We start from the raw sequence: 22583 nt of genomic DNA, 5'->3' as shown, positions 1-22583 counted from the left end.
GTTGTTTAGATGCAGTCTTTTACCTTCCCCAGCAGTCTGTGATGCTCTTTTATCCTTCTATTCTTGATCTAACTCTATTAGTCACGATTTTTAAGTTATAAAATGTCTGTGTATTGTATTAATGTTATATAAAATATTTATATTAATATGTTATAAATCATGTGCTCTATATGCATGTCTTTTATATTCATATTTTACATTAATATAGATTTTGTTATGTAATGTTATATATAAATATATAGTTTATATTAAGCTGTAAAATACATCTCTTTATATAATTCTGTTTGAAATTAATACCTTTTCACTGGAATTAATGTAATAGCTATGAAATTTTCTTGGACTGCAAGCCAATTTTTAATTTATTCAGCTTGAGACTGATAATTTAGAATTGGCTTTGTTTTCTTAGTTGATGACTGTTATGACAATCGCTATGTTTTCTCTTCCTTCAGGTCACTTTATCTTAGTGAAATTGGCAATTAAACTTTGCTGTAGTTGATGGGCCAGACTTCTCTTATTTCATCACCCCACTTTCAACCCAGTTGAAAATACTCAAATGCCATAAGAAATTGTAGATTTGCACTTCGCTTTCAGATGGACTTTTCAGTGATGGAGAGAACTGTGTTATAACCTGGTCCAAGGACATTTCTGGCGAATGCCCGTTGACTACAGCGTGGGCGCGGAAGGCTCCAGAGAGAAGGGACAATCAGCAGGTTTGCAGACGCCCCAGAATATGGGCGCGCCTGAGCTCTGGAGAGCACAGCCTTAGAGACACTCCATGAATAGTCTGCACGGCTTTCAGGCAAACTAGCACTTGAGACCTTGCATAAGAAAATGGACACCGGGGACACAGCTCTAGGACAAAAAGCTACCTCAAGGTCTGGAGAAACTGATAACTCATCGGGCAGATGGAGGCAGGAGCAATCAACTGTTGTAAAGATGAGCACTTTTGGCAGTCAGGAAGGACAGCGGCAACCACAAATAGATCCTGAGCAAATCGGAAACCCGGCCTCAGCACAACTGTTTGCTTCTGGGAAGCTGCCCTCGCCTGCCGAAGTGGTGCAGCCGGTCTCAGAGAAGCAATATCCACTGCACCGCCCAAGTCCCTACTCATGCCAACACTCACTGTCCTTCCCTCAGCACTCGTTGCCACAGGGGGTCATGCACAGCAACAAGCCACATCAGAGTCTAGAAGGCCCTCCCTGGCTATTCCCTGGCCCTTTGCCACCGGTTGCCTCCGAGGACTTATTTCCTTTTCCTCTACATGGCCACAGCGGTGGTTATCCTAGAAAGAAGATTTCAAGTCTGAACCCTGCTTATAGCCAATACTCCCAGAAAAGTATCGAACAGGCAGAAGATGCTCACAAGAAAGAACACAAACCCAAAAAGCCCGGCAAGTACATTTGTCCCTACTGTAGCAGGGCGTGTGCCAAACCAAGTGTTCTGAAGAAACACATCAGGTCCCATACTGGTGAGCGGCCGTATCCATGTATACCTTGTGGTTTCTCTTTCAAGACAAAGAGCAATTTGTACAAGCACAGGAAGTCACATGCCCATGCAATTAAGGCAGGATTAGTACCTTTCACAGAGTCAGCTGTGTCTAAATTGGACCTAGAGGCCGGTTTTATTGATGTAGAAGCAGAAATTCATTCAGATGGTGAACAGAGTACAGATACTGATGAGGAGAGCTCTTTATTTGCTGAGACTTCTGACAAGATGAGCCCTGGCCCACCCATCCCATTGGATATTGCCAGTAGAGGTGGCTACCACGGGTCTTTGGAAGAATCCTTAGGCGGCCCAATGAAGGTGCCGATTTTGATTATCCCCAAAAGTGGGATTCCCCTCCCCAATGAAAGCTCTCAGTATATTGGCTCTGATATGCTACCAAATCCGTCTTTAAATACTAAGGCTGATGACTCACACACCGTTAAACAGAAACTTGCACTAAGACTGTCGGAGAAAAAAGGACAGGATTCTGAGCCATCTCTCAATCTTCTGAGTCCTCACAGTAAAGGAAGCACTGATTCAGGTTACTTTTCTCGCTCAGAAAGTGCAGAGCAGCAAATAAGCCCCCCTAACACAAATGCAAAGTCTTACGAAGAAATCATCTTTGGAAAGTACTGCCGGCTCAGTCCGAGGAATGCCCTCAGTGTTACGCCCACGGGTCAGGAGCGGGCCACCTTGGGGAAGAAGGGGGTCATGGATCCATTACCTCACGTAAACACCAGGTTAGATGTCAAGATGTTTGAGGATCCTGCCACACAGCTGATCCCAGGCAAGGGCGAGGTGGACCCTAGTCAAACAAGCATTTTGAGGTCCGCTAAATTCAACAGTGATTTCAGGCAACCTCCGGCTATACCATCGTCTGTCAGGAGTGAAGGAAAACTTTATCCAACAAGTTTCCCAGGCAGTAATCCAATTCTCCTAGAAGCACCTGTGGACTCTTCTCCCCTTACAAGAAGCAACTCAATGCCAACTTCTTCAGCAACGAATTTAAGTATTCCTCCCTCTCTAAGAGGAAGCCACTCATTTGATGAAAGGATGACAGGGTCCGATGATGTGTTCTACCCAGGCACCGTAGGCATGCCCCCTCAGCGAATGCTAAGAAGGCAGGCAGCCTTCGAGCTGCCGTCGGTCCAAGAGGGGCACATGGAGGCTGAGCACGCCGGCAGGATGTCCAGGAGTCTTGCCAGCTCATCCTTGAAGGAAAAGAAAGGGATTCCAGGGGAGAGGATTGGCTATGACTATGATGTCTGCCGGAAGCCCTATAAGAAGTGGGAAGACTCTGAAACACCAAAGCAAAGCTATCGGGACATTTCCTGTTTAAGTTCCTTAAAACACGGAGGAGAATATTTTATGGATCCTGCGGTGCCATTGCAGGGAGTGCCAACCTTGTTTGGAACCACATGCGAAAACAGGAAACGTCGGAAAGAAAAGAGTGTCGGAGATGAGGAGGACACCCCCATGGTCTGCGGTGGCGGTGTCAGCACTCCCATGAGCATGATGGCTGCAGATTATGACCCCAAACTGCAGATGCAGGAAGGAGGAAGAGGTGGATTTGCCATGGCTGGACTTGAGAATACTTTTCATGGTCACGCCGAGCGCTTTGACTCAGGCCGACCCCAGCTTCAGTCCGGAAGTCCTTCTCTGGGGTCAGAGGAGTCAGCTTCCACCACTGATTCTGATAAGATGTCAGACATGGTCGGTAGGAAACCTCCTGGAAATGTGATTTCTGTGATTCAGCACACAAACTCGCTGAGCCGACCCAATTCTTTTGAAAGGTCTGAGTCAGCTGAACTCATGGCTGGTACACAAGATAAAGCCCCGTCACCCTCTGAGACGTGTGACAGTGAGATTTCGGAAGCCCCGGTGAGCCCAGAGTGGGCTCCTAGTGGAGAAAATGCAGACAGTGGAGGGAAACCAGCTTTGTCCCCGCAGGTACCGCAGCAGCCGTCTCACGCACAGCCTCGGCTGGTGCGACAGCACAACATTCAGGTTCCCGAGATTCGCGTCACGGAGGAGCCTGATAAACCAGAGAAAGAGAAGGGTGCCCAGAGCAAAGAACCAGAAAAGCCTGTGGAGGAATTCCAGTGGCCCCAGAGAAGCGAGACCCTTTCTCAGCTCCCAGCAGAGAAGCTGCCGCCCAAAAAGAAGCGCTTACGGCTTGCAGATATGGAGCACTCCTCCGGGGAGTCCAGCTTCGAATCCACAGGCACAGGCCTCTCCCGCAGTCCCAGCCAAGAGAGCAACTTGTCCCACAGCTCTAGCTTCTCAATGTCTTTTGAAAGAGAAGAAACCATTAAGCTTACTGCACCTCCCAAGCAGGACGAGCTGGGGAAGCATTCGGAGTTTTTGACTGTCCCTGCCGGTTCATATTCCTTGTCTGTCCCGGGCCATCACCACCAAAAGGAGATGAGACGCTGTTCCTCCGAGCAGATGCCTTGTCCACAACCGACAGAAGTTCCAGAAATTCGGAGCAAATCTTTTGATTATGGGAATCTGTCCCATGCTCCCATGGCAGCGGCATCAGCCTCAGCGCTCTCACCATCCCGGGAGAGGAAGAAATGCTTTCTGGTGCGGCAGGCTTCCTTCAGCGGCTCCCCAGAGGTTGCCCAGAGTGAGCCTGGTGTGGACCCGAGTGTGAAGCAAGAGCACATGGAGCAGCTCCATGCAGGCTTCAGGGCCCCCTGGCTCCACAGCCAGTCCTCTGTGCTTCCGCCTCTGCCGGCAGATGACCCAGGCAAGCCAGGGGTGGGGCCTTGTGCCCCGCTGAGTTCAGGGCCCCTGCATCTAGCCCAGCCCCAGATCATGCACATGGACAGTCAGGAATCTTTGAGAAATCCTTTGATGCAACCAGCATCTTATTTGACAAGCAAGCACTTATCTGAACAACCACACTTATTTCCACACCAGGAAGCAATTCCATTTTCTCCCATCCAGAATGCTTTGTTTCAGTTTCAGTATCCTACTGTCTGTATGGTTCATTTACCAGCCCAGCAGCCTCCCTGGTGGCAGGCGCATTTCCCTCATCCCTTTGCTCAGCACCCTCAGAAGAGCTACAGCAAACCTTCTTTCCAGGCAGAGATGCATTCTGGCTATCCTGTAGAGCACGCTGCAGAACATGCTGGAAAGAAATCTGCTGACTATGCACATGCAAAAGAGCAAACTTACCCATGTTATTCAGGAACATCAGGGCTACACTCAAAGAGCCTTCCTCCGAAATTCCCAGTGGACCCAAGCAGCAAGTTGACTGAAACTCCCTCAGAGCAGATTCTTCAAGAAGATTTTGCCTCTGCAGATGCCGGGCCTTTGCAATCACTACCGGGAACGGTGGTTCCTGTTCGGATCCAGACACATGTTCCGTCCTACGGAAGTGTCATGTACACAAGCATTTCCCAGATACTTGGGCAGAACAGCCCCGCCATTGTCATATGCAAAGTTGATGAGAATATGACCCAGAAAACACTGGTAACCAATGCAGCCATGCAAGGGATAGGATTTAACATTGCCCAGGTCCTCGGGCAGCACACAGACTTGGAAAAATACCCCCTTTGGAAAGTACCTCAGACCTTGCCCCTTGGCTTAGAATCCACCATCCCCTTATGCTTACCTTCCACCTCAGACAGCGTTGCCTCCCTTGGAGGCAGCAAGCGAATGCTTTCTCCAGCCAGCAGCCTGGAGCTCTTCATGGAAACAAAGCAGCAGAAGCGGGTCAAAGAAGAGAAGATGTATGGGCAGATTGTTGAGGAGCTCAGTGCTGTGGAGCTTACCAACTCAGACATTAAGAAAGACCTGTCCCGCCCCCAGAAACCCCAGTTGGTTCGGCAAGGCTGTGCTTCTGAGCCAAAGGATGGTTTGCAGTCAAGGTCATCTTCCTTCTCCTCTCTGTCACCCTCCTCATCTCAAGACCACCCCTCTGTCAGTGGGGCCTCGAGAGAGCCATTCCCACCCAGCAAAGAGATGCTTTCTGGTGCCAGGGCGCCCCCTCCAGGGAAGAAGGCCAGTGAAAGCAAAGATTCTTCAGATGAATTAGACATCGATGAGACAGCATCAGACATGAGCATGAGTCCTCAAAGTTCTTCACTGCCTGCAGGAGACAGTCAGCCGGAAGAGGATGGCAAGGGCCGGAAGCTGCCCGTTGGCATGCTGGTCCACATGGCCTCCAGCCCTGGCGGAAACAAGGCAAACTCCACTCTTCTTTTCACGGACATGGCAGATTTCCAGCAGATTCTTCAGTTCCCCAGTCTGCGAACAACAACTACTGTGAGTTGGTGCTTCTTGAATTATACAAAACCCAATTTTGTGCAGCAGGCCACCTTCAAATCATCGGTTTATGCTTCATGGTGCATTAGTTCCTGTAACCCAAACCCATCAGGATTGAACACCAAGACCACACTGGCCCTTCTGAGATCCAAGCAAAAAATCACTGCAGAAATTTATACTCTGGCTGCTATGCATAGGCCTGGAACCGGCAAGCTCACGTCATCCAGTGCTTGGAAGCAGTTCACACAGGTAACAGATACTGTTTTAGAAAGCACTGTGTGTTGTGGATAGGATTGCTGAGTGTACTGCATGGTGAAGGGTAGAAGTTCTGAGTCACGCTAGTAAAATTAAGGTCAGAATGGGGGAGTCCACCGTGGCACTGGTCTTACCCACAGGTGGGAAAGCCAGTGATTGTGCTTAGTTCTCAAGGTCCTAGGGAAAGACCCTGCAAATTATAGTGTCTTTCTCCAGGGGCCGTGAAATTCTCCCACTGGGACTAATTCAAGCATATGGCCATCTCTTCTGACCATGTTAGTAACTTGACAGATCTACTTTATTTTTGATATGAAAAATTCTGGAGACTGTGAGATAGGGCTATAAGAAAAAGACACAACAGGGAGTGGATTCTGAAAAAGGCAGATCAGAAAGGAGGTACAAAGGGTGTCAGAAATGAAGTCGGCAGATGTTGGAGGGCTACCTCCCGCTGACAGCCCTTTCCCCTAACTTTTGCTTTCTCTGTATCTCTTCCAAAACTTCCTTTTCCAGGTTTCCTGCTTGTTTGTTCCTACATGAGCGATGAATGCCTTACATGTAAAAATATTAACAAAGAGCATTTTGTAATTTTTGCTAAATTAATTAATGGAAAAGAGGATTTAAAAATTATGCTTTCCCTTATGTTACTCTTTTCCCTTTGGTGGCTGTTTAGATGATGTCCTTTGTCAAGATTGTCCTAATTGCTACTTCAAAACGAGTCTTCATTTGTGTTGTATGAAGTCAAAGCTCACTGAGTACATGTAAATAAGGATTGATTCTGTAGAAGCTTTATTCTTTTCTAATTTTGTCACTGATGTCACTTATTTTTTATAACCAGTCCATGGCCTTGTAGCACAGAGTTTAAGCTAATTTGCAGAGATGGATGGAAGAGTAGATTTCTTTTTCCTAAAAAAAGCAGGCAAAATAATTTTCTCCTTTTGTCCTACAGATGAAACCGGATGGGTCCTTTTTGTTTGGCAGCAAACTAGAAAGGAAATTAGTGGGAAATATCTTAAAAGAAAGAGGGAAAGGAGAGATTCACGGAGAGAAAGATATTGGATCCAAACAAACTGAGCCGATCCGAATTAAAATCTTTGAAGGAGGGTAAGGAAACATAAATGCAAATGTAAAGTGTACAACCTATAAGTCGAAGTAAATGCTCCTGAATGTCTGCAAGGATAGAATACTATGGTTGGGATGGGAGCGTCAAGGAAATTTCTTTCCTAATCACATTTCTGAAGTCTGCTGAGTAATACGGAAGGAGTTCAAGGCTTTGCTTTCAGGACTTGATCTGAAGGAAAATGCCACTGATGTGTGTGGTTCGGGCCTCTGCCTTAAATTTTTACACCTTGAATTTCGTGTGAAATCTACTAAGTTAGCGAGCTTATGAGGTCATTTAAGTTTGTTCATTTTGGTATTTTCTGTGGGCATCTTTCTGTGTCACTAGAGGACCTATTTTTATGCTGTGCTTACAAAAATCAAATCATGAAAACTCATATGTAATCCTAGGAACTAGTTAATTTGCTTTCTTTTTTTTATTACCTAAATGGCACACTTGCATGCCATTTAGGATATATAAATATCCTCATTCTGTGCCAGGAACTGAATCAGGATGCTGCACTGAGTTGCATTTTTACATCTCTTTTGTCTCCTCTGCCCTGAGTTCAATTCCCTGTACCAAAAAGGAAAATAGTAAAAATATAAATAGAATAAAAGATCAAAAATTTATTTTTAAATGTGAAATTCCGAGCCATTGAAAATCAGCTAATAAGCTTGAATTATTTTGTTATCTGTATCAGTTTTTTAAAATGCACATATATATGTATAATGATCTAATTTCAGATTTTGGTAGATCAGTATCTGCGGTCCAGTCCCACGAAAGGAAACGCTCAGACCTGCCTGTGCTTGTTTGTTGTTTTGTGCATTTGTGGTACTGGGGGTTGAGCCTAGTGCGTTTCCAGTAGGCCACATCACAGCCCCTCCCCACCATTTTCAGACAGGGTCTCACTAAGTCGCACAGGCAGGGCTCAACATTGTGATCTCCACTTCTACTTCCCAGAGTACTATGATTACAGGTGTCTGGCAGCCAGCGCAGTCTGGACTTACACTTTCAGTTCAAAACATTGTAAAGCACATTAACCATGTTTTTGGGATTTACATGTTTTCATGAACATGAATTCATTCCAGTGATACTTGAAGGACAGTGTGATGCTAGTTGTTGGACCATAACATGTTGGGTATTCAGTGAGTGAGATGCTGTACCAATGTCTCGTGTAGTTTTGCTAGTTTGGATGTCTTGTGCTTTCACCACTAAAACCGCAGTCGAATGAAGACATGAAACTGTCTCAATATTTTTGGACATCCCTCGTCTTTTAACACAAACAAGAGAAATACAGATTTTATGTTTCCTCAGAAACTGAGCGGTCCCTGGGACTGAATCACTCCTCTTCCATTCAGCAGCCTTCTTCAGAGCAGTGCACTTGTGCCTCTAGATTAGCGAGGCCCTCACGGTTACTGTATGCTTTGGGGACCCCATCTCTCCTAATGAAGGACACAAGTGGAAAAGCGTATGTGAACATTTTAGTGCTGTGTTTGAAGATCCAGAAGAACTGTACCCCTATTTCATTTTCTCCTCCCTTTTGCTCCCCATGTAACAGGCTATATCTCCATCATTTTTTTACCGTGTGAACCAGACTCTGCCTGGTGGTGGTCAGGCTCCATTTCAGATGGATGTTCTCGCTTCTTATCTGTAGGTTGCAAAATGTTTTCTTAAGGTCTGGCTAGATTTTTATTTTATTTTAGTTTTATGTATTTGGTACAGGGTCTACAGGCTCTCACTACGTAGACCGGACTCGTAGTGATCCTCCTGTTTTCAGCCTCCCAAGCGCTGGGCTTACAGGTGCCACCACGCCCAGTCTCCATCCCTGTGTCAGCGTGCCTGGGATTGAACCCTGACCGCTGAGCACTGCCTACGCAGGCCCTTTAGTCCGCTGAGCTATCTAGCTGACCCAGGCTAGATTGTAAGTGTATATGTTCCTTATGTCAGCTAATTGATAGGTTTAATAATTGAAACATATTTTTCCTTTATGTTTTTTCAAAACACATCAAGTATCAAGTAGAATCATGGGTCTATAGAATTATAACATGGTAAAGATTTTATTTGTACAGGGTTTTCTAATACAAAGTACTGTTTATACAGAAGTATACTGTTTTTCATTCTGAGAGCTAGATATCTGCGAAGATATTGAAAATAGGTTACATTATTTGAATATAAAATGTATTTCTCCTCAACTAGAGTGATGGGCTGTAGTAAGCACAAAGCATCTTCTCCTGCAGAAAATGGCATTCTGCAAAAACTGTTTTACTGTCTGTCCCTTGAGGGTTTCTTCCATTTAGGTCCAGACAGTAGGGAAGCTGAAAGGTGAGGGGATGTCCCATCTGGAGGCTTTGTTCTGCTGCATTACAAATGACAGTGTGAGATAGATAAGCTTCCAACTGCTCATGCAGAGTAAGTTGAAATGGAAATTTCAAAGGATCAAAGGACATGTACAATTGATTATTTGTATTTTTCACTCTATTTAACTCTCACCTTAATTGGTAAGGACCAAAAAGTAGTACATACCAAGATTAACTAGCATCCAAAATGAAGTTAGCACTTGAATATATGTGGATGAAGTTTCTTAAGAATCCTTCAGTAGATTGGACAGTTAAGTTGAACTTGTACTTCGTTTGGTGTACAGGTAGTATAGATTGGAGAAATTTGCAGTCTTTTTTGATTGTAAAAGGCTATATATATATATATATATATATATTTTTTTTTTTTTTTTTTTTACACAAGTCTGGTTAAGAAGGCATTTTCATGTCAGTTTACCTTTGGAAATAATGCCCTCTTAAAAGGAAAATCTTGCCATACTGACATTAGACCCCATAATTCTAGCCTAGGTAGGATTTAAGAGATAATGATATTCACTGAATTATTTAGTAGAATCTTACTATACTGTATGATACATCATATGTCATTGTATACCAGACAAAATGAGATGGTAGGGCACTGGGCAGGTTTTCTTTCATTGATTATCGAAGTAAATATTGGAGACTTTGTTCATCTATCCATTTGATTAAACTACATGACCTCAGCTAACCTTCCCAACCTTGCTGTGAAATCCTTCTGGAAACAAATGCAAACTATATTGAAAATAGAATCTCTCGTTTTCATTACGCAACAATACCTACAAGAAATGGTTGAAATTTGGACTCCCTGTTAGCTCAAGTCCCTGGTCCGCGGGAAGAGCAGATCAAATCTGCAGGCAACAGTCGGTGAGCTGCGCTGAGTCTGTGCAAGGCAGAAATTTCTGAGGCACTCTTGTGCCAGAATTGTAAAAATAGAGTGGAGACTTGCAAGGCAGAATTCTATTATCAGTTACACTTATTTTAGCAAATGTAGAGGGGCATGTGCACATGGTTCTATTATGTTCGTATGCTTTTCGGCTGTCCCTAGATTGGAAGTAGCACCAGAATCCTGAAGAAGTGAGGCCCAAGGCTGCAGCTCTTTGTGGCCTCGCTAAGTCTGTTGGATCATCTTTTTACCTGTAGTCTGTCAGTCTTCACCGAACAGCATAGCCAACTCCATTTGGAATTCCGTGTAGAATTACATTTTGTTTGGAGCATGGATTGTTATTTAGTTCTTCCAGGGATTTACTGTGCGAATTTCATAGCCTTTACTGAAATACGGTTGATATGTGATGTGCTAAGAGTATTTGCAAACACAACGAATGGGCTCTCGCTTTTGTAAATAGGTATAAATCAAATGAAGATTATGTATATGTCAGAGGACGTGGACGTGGGAAGTATATTTGTGAAGAATGTGGTATTCGCTGTAAGAAGCCAAGCATGCTCAAAAAACACATACGCACTCACACTGATGTTCGGCCTTACGTATGCAAGTTATGCAACTTTGCCTTCAAAACGAAAGGTACATGTCTGATATTTTGTTTTTGAGAGGGAAACTTTTTCTTACAGCTGTTGAGGATTGTGAATACTAAATTGTAACATCAACAATTAGATGGTTTTGTTTGTGAAAATATGACTCTATGAGACATATTTTCTCCTTTGTGTCAGTGATCAGAGGATGTATATGAGACTGTGAGGCTCCTTTTATGACTAATTAAGAGCTATAGACACAGAGCCAGGCCCCTTGACTCCAAAGGAAGTGGCTAAGAATTGCCTGGATAGCTATTAGTGCATGCTGGAAATGTTATGCTGTCTGGATACTCTTTGCACCAGTACTGAAATCCTGCAGAGACCCAGTGCATGCAGTGGCAGTCAAAAAGCAAAGCCGCAGCTTGGAAGAAAACATGTGCCTGTGGTCAGTTTCAAGATTATAAATAATGTAGAGATGCACAGACTCCCAGGTGGGCCCCTCCATCCACAGCTGCATTAATTATGCATAGAAATTTGATAGCTTCTGTTCTGTGTATTTATCAGCACAGAGACAACTTCTTACCCTAGGCCACAACTCTTAATCTCATAGAACAAGGACTTGCCTTCCAATAATATTCCATCGTTAGAAAAAAATATTGTTTTTAGCAGGTAGATTGTATTTTTTTAAATAAATGTACCTGCTAAAAGCAGGTAGAAAGTCACTTCAGTCATGAAACTATTCATAAACTCAGTTCTCAAAATGCAGACAATTATAAATTAAGGGTTGACTGTTGTGCACAGAAATATGTTTTACATTAGAGCTGATGGCTACTGTAGACGTCTTTTCACCAGCTTCACATCATTTCCAGTGTATTACCTTTGAATTTGCATATCAAGTAATCCGCTCGAATACTCAGATTTGTTTCCTATGCAATAAAATATTGCTTGTTCTGGAAATGCATACCTATTTTGTCTTGTAGTCCCAAATTCAGAATTGTGTTGGTTTGACAGGGTGTAGATGTGTAGCATTTGCACATATCTGTTTCTTCTTTATTAAAAAGTACTTACATAACAGCTATGTCTCCTTTGAAGCCAAAAAAGGGAGAGGGAGTATATTCATTTGCACTTCAAAAGAAACAACATAAGGTCCTTTAAATACCATCCACCTTTGCATAATGAATCCTTTTATGTAGAACTTTCCTGAGAGATTCTCAAGAGAGAATAAAATAAAGACTTTGATTTTAAGACACGGTGCAGTCTCACTGGTCATTACAAAGGATATGTCTTTGCTTAGCATATGGATTTGCTGCCAGTATAGTATAGTTGTGTGAAAAGCCAGATGAAGAGAAAAAACATTTCTAGATATAAAAAAAAAAAAAATCAAATCTGGTTCTGAACCATCATCCTGGAATTCCAGGAGGGATAATTTACGTTTGGTCCTTAATGGAGTTTCTTTGTCACTCTTTTGGGGAAGGTACAAATATCTGAGAATCTTATAGTGAGCAAAGCATGCTGGGAAACTCCAGCAGTCTTTGCCTCTAGCTAAAAGGCTTATTGTCCCACATATGGACCCTGCATAGATGCAGTGCCCTCCTAGGACTGTCCCTTTTGCCTGTCCCACTCCCTGCTGCTCCTTTTCTCTCTTGCTGTCTTAATCCACTACTTCTGAAGCTCATGACTGCCACACAGTAAAGCCAGGATTTGCCTAGCTTGGACAGAACTGCTTCCTTGGAGTGGATGGAGATAAAAACACAGGAAAAGAAACACATACTGAAATCTAAATGTAGTCATCCTTTAGCGTCTTTAGGGAGTTCCTTCTAGGAATCCCCTAGCCACCCAACCCAAGCATGCTCAGATCTCTTATATAAAATTTGTTGCATTTGCATAAAACTCAGCTACATCCCCTTGGGTACTTTTTAATCATGTCTAGCTTAATTATAATACTTAGTACAGTGTAAATTGTTATTCTGTTATATTGTTTAGGGAATGACAAGAAAAAAATTCTGTACCCCTTCAATGTAGAGATGATTTTGTTATTTATGTATTTTGGATGTTCACGTGGTTAATCCCACAGATGTGAAGCTCATGGATACAGAGATCGACTGCAGAGGCTCCTCCCATACTTCCACACGTGTACTCATTTGTGGTGTCTTTGCACCCTGGCAGGTCACATGATTTCCATCAACATATAGATATAAGAATTGATATATCTGTAACCTTTTTGAACTCTTTAAAAATATAGGTATAAGTTTTGATAAATAAGAGCAGCGGAGGCCTGAAAATATTTCTTTTTCGAGGTATCAAAGTAGCACATAAAATTCATAGGCATGTAAGGAGTAAGTAAAGGGTAATAAAAGAGAAATAATGAGCAGCAGTGTGCATGCTTATGAGTGGCTTGCCAGAAGAGATTAGGGATCAGTGTAGAAGAAGGAGCCTTTCACTTTGGCGAAAATGGCCATATTATTATCTTTTTGTAAGTTTATTGGTGCAATTTAAGTATACACAATGATCACTCTCATCATAGAGAATTTGTACCTATATATGATATATCCTGTTCCCTGGATTTTTACCAATCCCCTCCCATCCCTTCAACCCTTCTTCCTCTCTTCATTTACAAGGCTTTGTTTTCATTTTATCCTACTTTTATCATTTTTTTTTTCCTTCTTTCCTTTCCCCCTCATCTGGTCTTAGTTCCTCTCTTTGAATCATTACTTCCTGTTTCACTATACTTATTATACAGTTTGGTCCTTATTTTATTTTCACTTTCAGTTTCTCACACCAAAGGAACAAAGAAATATTTATACATGTGTGTCTGATTTATTTCACTTAAGAGTATGTTCTCAAGATACATCCATTTACCTAGGAATGCCTCAAGTTTATCCTTCTTTATAGCTGAGTAGTATGCCATTGTGTATGTATATAAAACCCCACATCTTTTTTTAACCACTCCTCACTTGATGGGCATTTGAATTATTTCCAAGATCTAGCTATTATAGGGCCAGGGAGATAGCTCAGCAGCATAAATGCCTGCCTGGCAAGCATAAGGTCCTGAGTTCAATCCCTGGTACAAAAAAAAACAAAACAAACAAAAAAAACCCATACAACAAAATACCAGATTTAGCTATTTCAAACTGTGATAATATAAACATTGGTACACATTTATTGCTGTGATATGATGGTTTTAATTCTTCCAGAAAGCTCCACAGCAGTGCTCAGATGGGACCTCTAATACTAGTGTTTTTTTTTTTTTTTTTTGAGGAATCTCCACACTGATTTCTACAGTGGTTGCTCCAGTCTGCACTCCCACCAGCACTGGAAAAGGGTTTTTCCCTACAGTCTCGCCAGCATTTGTTATTAGTTGATGTCTCAATAATTGCAGTTCTTTCTGAAGTGAGATGGAATCATGGCATTGTTTTAATTTGTATCTCTTGAATGACTGGTGGTCATTTTTCATATATTTATTTGTTTTTTGTATTCTTCCTCTGAGAAGTGTGTATTCATCTCAGATGCTCATTTTTTTAAAAACTAAAGTACATTTAGAAGTAGAACAGACCTAGAATAGCAAAGGCAATCCTGGGCAACAAAGGCAAGGCAGGAGGCATAACATCCTTGACCTGAAATTATACTACAAAGTCACTGTGATAAAAACAGCATGGTATGGGGGCCTGCCCTTAGCTCAGTTCTTTAAGTGCCTGCTTCAACAAAGCAGTCAGGCTCAGGTTGCTGTGGTTCAATCCCCACAACTCAAGCCAGCCAAACCTGCCCTGAAGGCATTTGGAGAGAAAAAAAAAAAAAAAAAGAACAAACAGACAAACAAAACCATCATGGTACTGGCAAAAAAAAAAAAAAAAAAGAAAAACAACAACAAAAAAAAACCAGACCTGAGAATCAGTGGAACAGATTAGAATGTGCAGACACAACTCCAAACACACTCAGCCACCTTAACTTTGACGAAGAGGCCAAACATATTCACTGGAAGAAAGATAGCCTCTTTTTTTTGAAGGGTGCTGGAAAAACTGGCTTCCACATGTGCTGAAGACTAAACTAGAGCCATGTCTCTCCCCAACCTTGGTCTCTTACTAACCTAAAGTCAAAGTGGATCAGATGTCTAAACATCTAAACAGAAACACTAACCCTGCTGCTAGAACATGGGTAAAACACTTCAAGACATAGGTATAGACAAAGATTTCATGAACAAAACCCCAATCATGTGGGAAATACTACTAGGACCAACAACTGGGATTTCATTCTATTAAAAAGCTGTTGCATAGCAAAAGAAATTATCAATAGAGGAAAAACTTTATTTTTAAGAGCAGGATTCCTAAAATCTAAATGGAAACTCAGCCTGCTGAACAGTCTGTCCCCCTTGCAAGGATATTTAGTTTGCTGTTAACATAAGAAGACACCCTTCCAGGCTGGGATACCAAGTTAAGGGTGATTAGATTACTGCTTTCACCATTTCTTGTATTCCATATAGTAATTATGTGAACATACAGATATAGGTAGATTTGCGCACGCGCACACGCACACAGATATAAAATAATTGTGTAAATTGTTAGTATTACAACATATTCGACATAAAAACGTTCCTTTCTTTTAGAATGATAAAGTCTCAAGATAAGAAGGGAGTATTATTGCTCCAGATTTTTAGAAACTACAGTTAGACAGTTTGCTGAGACAGATCAAACATTTAGATGCTAGATAGTGGGATTAGAGCTCCCTAAGGGCTAAATGTTTTTACAGATCTTTGAATTCAGTGACAAGGCTGGTTGTCATGTTGGTGTGTGTATTTTTTCTTCTGACCAGTGGGGATTCTTGGAGTTTATGTCTGCTCACTAATAAGGCCTGGGCTCCTTTGGCTGTGTGGAGAATATTTCATTCTGCAGTTTCTCCCGGTTGTGTGAGCCAACTTGTGTTGATGTGGAGGGGAGTCTGAGAGTCTGGTCCTTTTGATAAATATTAGATCCCTTCTTGGGCAGAAATGCCTGGGATCTCCAGGCTTACTACTCTTGAAAAGATGTGACCATGTACTTCCACACACCGTTAAGATAAAGAATACCTGAGATTGGGGCAAAGTTCTCAGAGATTAGTATCTTCAGAAATCAGATTATTCTTAAGCAATAGGCCAAAGGTGAAATAAACCTCTGTTATCCAGATGAGTTCATTTCGCATCGTGCTTTGGAACATTTGTTACATTTTGATAACCACCTCCACCCTGGCTGTTTTCTAGGAAACTTAACAAAACATATGAAATCTAAAGCACATATGAAAAAATGCCTGGAGTTGGGAGTCTCAATGACATCAGTGGATGACACAGAAACCGAGGAAACAGGTAAATTGCAACTTAATTGTCTGCGGTAGAAAAGTTTGACAGTTTTAAGAAACTCATTACATTGAATATTCAATATAGAAAGCAAATCCGATACTTTGTACTGCTTGAGACGTTAAAGCATTTCAGTTGTGACTTTGGGAGAGAAAAGGCCAAAGAGTAAAAACTTCTACCTAGAACCATGAAGGACATACAATTGCACTTGACTTTATGATAGTGATTTAAGTGTTACGGGAATTTTTTTTAAAAAACTTGGTTGTTACAGGGTCTCACTACACAGCCGGGACTCATAGTGATCCTCTTGTTTTTCAGCCTCCCCAGCACTGGGATTATAGGCGTGCACCACTACGCCCAGACTGTGGCCAGCTCAGCCTGCCCTGGGGCTGGGGCTGATGTGGCATGTGGTGCTGGGGATCGAACCCAGGTCCCTGTGCCTGCCTAAGCTTGCCTAAGCAGGTGCTTTAGTCTGCCGAGCTATTTCACTGGCCCTAAGTGTTATGAGAATTTTGAGGAATTTTAAAAGCATTTTTTAAGGTGTCCTTATTCCTATTAAGAGAAGATACAGTAGAAAAGTTTATGTCTGAACCTAAGGATACAGGCTGTGTTTTTTCTTTTCCTCTAGTAGAGATGGCATCAAGATTATTCACACTCATTCCTGTAGGGTTTTCTGTGAGTAGTGTGGTGTCTTGAGTCATAAAACCTGACCGTGACATCCCTATTGTAGGCTGAGGATGAAACCCAGTAGATACCCTGAGAGCTCAGGACCAGGGCACGGCTAAGTGGCAGGCATCGAGAGGCATAACTGTTTCTGGGGGCCACAGGATTGAAGAAAGCTTTTGTTAGGAGACAGAGCATCAGTAGGCTCCTGTCCTTGACTTCAGTGTCTGATCGCTGTGATGTTTGTTCCCCCATTACAGAAAATATGGAAGATTTGCACAAAACGGCTGAAAAGCATAGCATGTCCAGTATTTCCACTGATCACCAGTTCTCAGATGCTGAGGAATCGGATGGCGAGGATGGAGATGACAATGATGATGAAGATGAAGAGGATGATGACTTTGATGACCAGGGAGATTTGACCCCGAAAACAAGGTCAAGAAGCACCAGCCCTCAGCCGCCTCGGTTCTCTTCCTTGCCTGTGAATGTGGGTGCCATCCCCCATGGGGTCCCTTCAGACAGTGCCCTGGGACACTCCTCGTTGATCAGCTACTTGGTTACTTTGCCGAGTATTCAGGTTACTCAGCTCCTGACGCCCAGTGACTCGTGTGAAGAGACCCCAAGGACAGAATATCAGAGGCTGTTCCAGAGCAAAAGTACGGACTCGGAACCAGACAAGGACAGGTTGGACATCCCGAGTGGCATGGACGAGGAGGGCATGCTGCTGTCTTCAGAGCCAAGTTCTTCCCCGAGGGACTTCTCGCCCTCAAGCCGCCATTCCTCACCAGGATATGATTCATCACCCTGTCGAGATAATTCACCAAAGAGGTATCTGATACCCAAAAGGGATCTGTCACCCAGAAGACACTTGTCACCTCGGAGAGATCTATCACCCATGAGACATCTGTCACCCAGAAAGGAAGCTGCACTGAGAAGAGAGATGTCCCAAAGAGATGTTTCACCAAGAAGGCACTTGTCCCCGAGGAGGCCGTTGTCTCCTGGGAAGGACGTCGCTGCACGAAGAGACCTGTCTCCAAGAAGAGAGAAAAGATACATGACCACCATACGCACGCCATCTCCCAGAAGGGCTTTATATCCTAACCCACCATTCTCCATGGGGCAGTATTTGCAAGCAGAGCCAGTTGTACTGGGGCCTCCTGTAAGTATAGCTTCTTTCTCTTCCTGCTACGTAAGTCGTAGCACTTTGCAGCCTCCAATGTCGTGCTAGTGGCATTCATTGTCACATGGCCCTCCTCACACGGAGGTGCTCCTGTCACATGCTGCTGACAGTGGTGTGGCTGTGGCCTTGCTCCAGTGGCATTGCTGCATCAGAGCAGCAGTGCGTGTCCCGTTGTGACAGGTGAGGCTTCTGAAGACTCAGAGCTTAACTAATTATTGACGCGAGTTAAAAACCTCTGTGTGAAAAAAAGGTGAAGTGTGTGGAATGTCGTAGTGCAGAGACCCAGATTGGGATGATGATACACGCTCTTCACCTGTGAAGACTGATTCCATCCTTTTTGTTTGTTTGGTTTGCTTTGGGTTTTTAAAATCTTTTATTTATCTGGTGTAGGATCTCGCTATGCTGCTCGGACTTGTAGTGATCCTCCTGCTTCAGCCTTCCTAACGCTGGGATTATAGGTGTGCGTGCACTACCGCACCCGGTTTTGGTGGCCAGCACTGTGGCCCAGCATGCATTGCGGGGATCGAACCAGGGTCTTTGCACTTGCTAGGGTGGTGCGTAGACTGCTGAGCTGTCTCCCTGGCCCACCGTGCTCTTTTTAAAGCCCTCATTACCCTGATCAGAGTGAATGCACATGCGGAACTTGGGGGAGCTATGAGCAGACAGTAACACACTACTGGGAGAAAGTGGGGTCCCAAGAGAGTGGGAAGGCAGGGAGGCTGAGGGAGAGTGAGCAGAGGCTCCTACCACCCGCCTTCATCCTAACTGCAAGTCGGAAGTCGCAGTGGGATGGGTCATGGATTGCCTTTGGGCATCGGGTTCAGCACGAATCTGTTGCAAAGGCTGTCTTCTACTGCACTTTGTGGCCCGCTGAGTGTGGGACCCTAAACAGTGAATGAGGTGGTGCCCTTTGGGTGGATAGAGGCTGGGGCCCCTGGCGCCTGTTTTGAATGTTTCCCATGTCAGTCGAGGCTGTTCGTTTTGTCATCTTTGCTCCAGCTCTGTCCTTTGACCCAGCACTGTCCTCCACTCGTGGTGGACTCACAGCCAGCTCCTAGCTCCATCTTACTCCTGCTAATGGGCAGATCTCTCTCCACCCTTCTTCCCTCAAGCATAAGCTCCTGTTATCAGTCTTAAACTTTAGGAGAGCTCCTTCTTGGATTCCACTTCCTTTCCCCAACCCCCTCTTTTCACAGGCTTCGTACTGACTTCCCCTCAATTGCGGGAATCCTATGAAGACATGCACAGCAATTCAGAGTGAATTATTTGCCCCACTAATAAATAATCAAGCTAACAAGAAGAGATGCATGTCTGCAGGTTTTTGCATAGTAGGAAAGAAGGATCTTCAGCAGTTTTATGCATTGGAGCAGAGAGAGAGAGAGAGAGAAACAGAGAGAGAGAGAGAGAGAGAGAGAGAGAGAGAGAGAGAGAGAGCCATAATTCCTTCACATTGCTGGTGGCAGGTCTGGGGTAATGTCACATGCTTTCTCTCATGGAGACCAGTGCTGCTGTTGAGTGCCGGAGCAGCTTCGCCCTGGTATCGTTGCCGTCCTGTGCCATCACTGGTTAGGCAGGTTCCCTGTGGTCTGTGTGATGTGGTGAGACATACTCAGCCCACTGCAGTCAAAGAGAAGAAGTCCTACGTGTGAAGTACTGCTAGAAAAAAAGTGTCTCAGTCCACAGTCAGCTTGGGAAAGGAATCCAAGGTGCAGACGGAAGGAATTCATGCAATTATGGGACAGAGGATTAGAAAGTTGTTGAAAATGATTTCTGTAATTGCTGAGTTTGTAGCATTTTTTTACTTTTTCGTATTTCTTTGTTTTGTTTGATATTATTTTTCACATACCACCTCATCTGTATAGTGTGATATAAAACTCAGCTCATCCATAGAGAGATATAAAAAATACTGCCTCATCTGTTGAATAGCTGTTAAACTTTACCATGGATGAAGTGTTTGGACTGTGACCCCACTTAATTCTCTTTTTAATTAATGTTATTGGTACACTGTAGATGTACATAACAGTCACATTCATCGTAGGGACTTGTACCTGTACGTAATATATCTTGGTTCTTTTCCACAGTCCCCTCCCCTCTCTTAGGCCCTTTTCCCTTATGTACAAAAGCTTTGTTTCCATTTTTTCCTTCTATTCTCCCCATTCCCACTTGTTCCCCTTCCCATTTGAATATTTTCTTTCTTTTTCCCAATATCTGTTACTCATTTTGGCCTTATGTCCCCTTTTGGTTTCTCACACCAGAGAGACAATGCAGTATTGAAACACATGTGCCCAGTCTGTTTCACTTGAGAGGATGGTCTCAAGGTACATCCCTTTGCCTGGAAATACTTCAAGTTTATCTTTCTTTGTGGCAGAATAGTACACCACCGTGTAAAAGCAGCAGCTGTTTTTATGAGGAAACAGGCCTAGAAATCGTCCATCAAACAGGGGCAGCAGGGCTGGTGAGATGACTCAGTGGTCTAAAGCACCTACTTAGAACAAGCTTAGCAAAGCACAGGGACCGCAGTTCAATCCCCCAGCACCACATGCCAGCCAGCCCCCCCCCCTGGTGGGCTGAGCTGGCCACACACACACACACACACACACACACACACACACACACAAATTTAAAAAATAAATAAATAAAAAATTTAAAAAAAACCCAAGAGATCTTTCCAAAAAAAAAAAAAAATTAAACAAAACAAAACAGGGGCAGCAGGCCCAAGCACTTCCTGTACTGTGCTCCCTCCATACCTGTCTGAGGGGCAGGGGAAGGTTATTATCTTTTTGCAATAATGTAAACAGTATGCTCAGGTCAGAGCAAACCAGATCTGACAGTGCTCTGCAAGGTGTTTCTTCTGCTTGTTGTGATAGCTGAGGATTTCTCCCTCTCTAATAATGTATGAAAATGCCAAATTGGAATAATAATAAGATAATCCTTTTCGATAGAAATCCGGTAGCAGTACTCTCATTTTTTGCTTAAGATTTCTGGAGCATCCGTGAAGTGGTGAGTGTGTTGTGCAGGGCTGTGGAGCCCACCTGTAGCTACCTCCACCTCTTCTGGGATTGCAGAAGACTTGATTGTCTTCTTAGTCTGGATTCACAGCCCTGGTGAGCAGGTTTAGAGGAGAGGAGTGTCTTGAGAACTCCTGCCACACTGCCATTTCTGCCCTGAAATTCTCTGGTTAGTTTTAATTTTAAGACAGATAAATAGAATTAAAAGGGAAAATTCTTTTATTCATTCATTCTGAAAATATTTTTGAGCACCTCCGCATAGCTCAAGGCCAAGGATGGAATAATACTGTAGTTCTGGCCTGATCTTTTTTCTTTTAAGCCCAGTGTACCTTTTCCATTGTCAAAGTTGTAATAGATTCTTACCACAAAGAGAAAGAAAGGAAGACAAGTCTGTGTAGACTAAACATTGTGCTGTGTGAAATGCTCACCATTCAATCTGTCCCTTGATGTCTGTGTGGTCTTAGGACATCACTTCTCTTCTGGGCTACTGTCTTTAAGGGTCTGGCAGCTGCACAAGTGGGCTATATAGAGTTTTGTGCTTGCAAGAACATCATACCTTTTAGCTGTAAAGAATGCAGTGGACTGATGGGACAGGTTTCAAATCAAGGCCACTTCTTCTCTGCAGTCCCCAACCAGTGACTGAGCTCTGACTGGTCACCTCTCCCTGTCAGCTTATGCATGCAGTTCCCCACAGCCCCCAAGGAAGCATTTGTTCCCCTACCTCCCTCTCAGGCTTCCAGAAGACCTTATGGACACCCTATTGAAAAGATGGATGAGGAAATATATATTGTGTAGGGGATACATGTCTGTATAAATATATATGTAGCATGTGCACACAAAATGTATGCATGTAGGCTTAGCATGATCTGCAGTTGAACTCAGCTTTCAGTTTTCCCTTGCAAATCTTGTAAGATTTAAGTAAGATTAGAATTTGTCCATCACATTATGATGAGACTCAAATTATAAAACAAGAGGATTGGCTAATGGAATAAAAACAAAAGTAGAGAAAACTTACGTGGAGTCCAACATGGAAGTTTGAACCAAAGGAAGCAGCAGGTATGGGCATAAGGAGAGGTGGAAGTAGCTACACCGTGGAAAGTTTACTTCTGTACTTGTACCTTTTTGATGGCATCCTCATTTCTGGTCAGGGAAAGTCTGAATTTGAAAACTTAATTCACAAGATTTTACTGACTTTACAGCATAACATATTAAATGTGTTCCAGCTTTAGAGGAAATTTCTTCACTCCCTTTGTCAACCTGGAGTTGGGGATCTTAAGTCACTACCTGGTGACTTCTGCCTACCCCTTCTGTGGTTCTCTTACAGTCCACATTCTGATGAGGTGGTTGCCATGGATATCACGAAATAGCAGCCAAAAGTAAAATGGAAAAATTGTCAAGCCACATTTCATTTTTGACTTTGAATCTGTGATAACTATGATTAAAGGAACCTTTATTTCATTATCTTCATAGATTGTTA

The 22583-nt window shown here is 43.3% G+C and overlaps 1 protein-coding gene across 4 annotated transcripts in view; it reads left to right on the top strand.

Annotated features, from left to right (window-relative positions):
• Window positions 1-22583, top strand: part of Hivep2 (human immunodeficiency virus type I enhancer binding protein 2) — a 194829-nt gene that overhangs the window by 168081 nt on the left and 4165 nt on the right. For all 4 annotated transcript variants that reach the window (XM_004628548.3, XM_023712167.1, XM_023712169.1 and 1 more), the window contains exons 5-9: window positions 450-6009; window positions 6962-7116; window positions 10809-10984; window positions 16163-16264; window positions 17179-18077. In XM_004628548.3, coding sequence (XP_004628605.1) covers window positions 832-6009; window positions 6962-7116; window positions 10809-10984; window positions 16163-16264; window positions 17179-18077 — 6510 coding nt within the window. In that variant the 5' untranslated portion in view covers window positions 450-831. The remainder of the gene's footprint in view (window positions 1-449; window positions 6010-6961; window positions 7117-10808; window positions 10985-16162; window positions 16265-17178; window positions 18078-22583) is intronic.

Source organism: Octodon degus, unplaced genomic scaffold (genome assembly GCF_000260255.1).
Source record: "Octodon degus isolate 3935 unplaced genomic scaffold, OctDeg1.0 scaffold00024, whole genome shotgun sequence".
NCBI classification, from domain to species: Eukaryota; Metazoa; Chordata; class Mammalia; order Rodentia; family Octodontidae; genus Octodon; species Octodon degus.
This window is presented reverse-complemented; position numbering and strand designations above follow the sequence as displayed.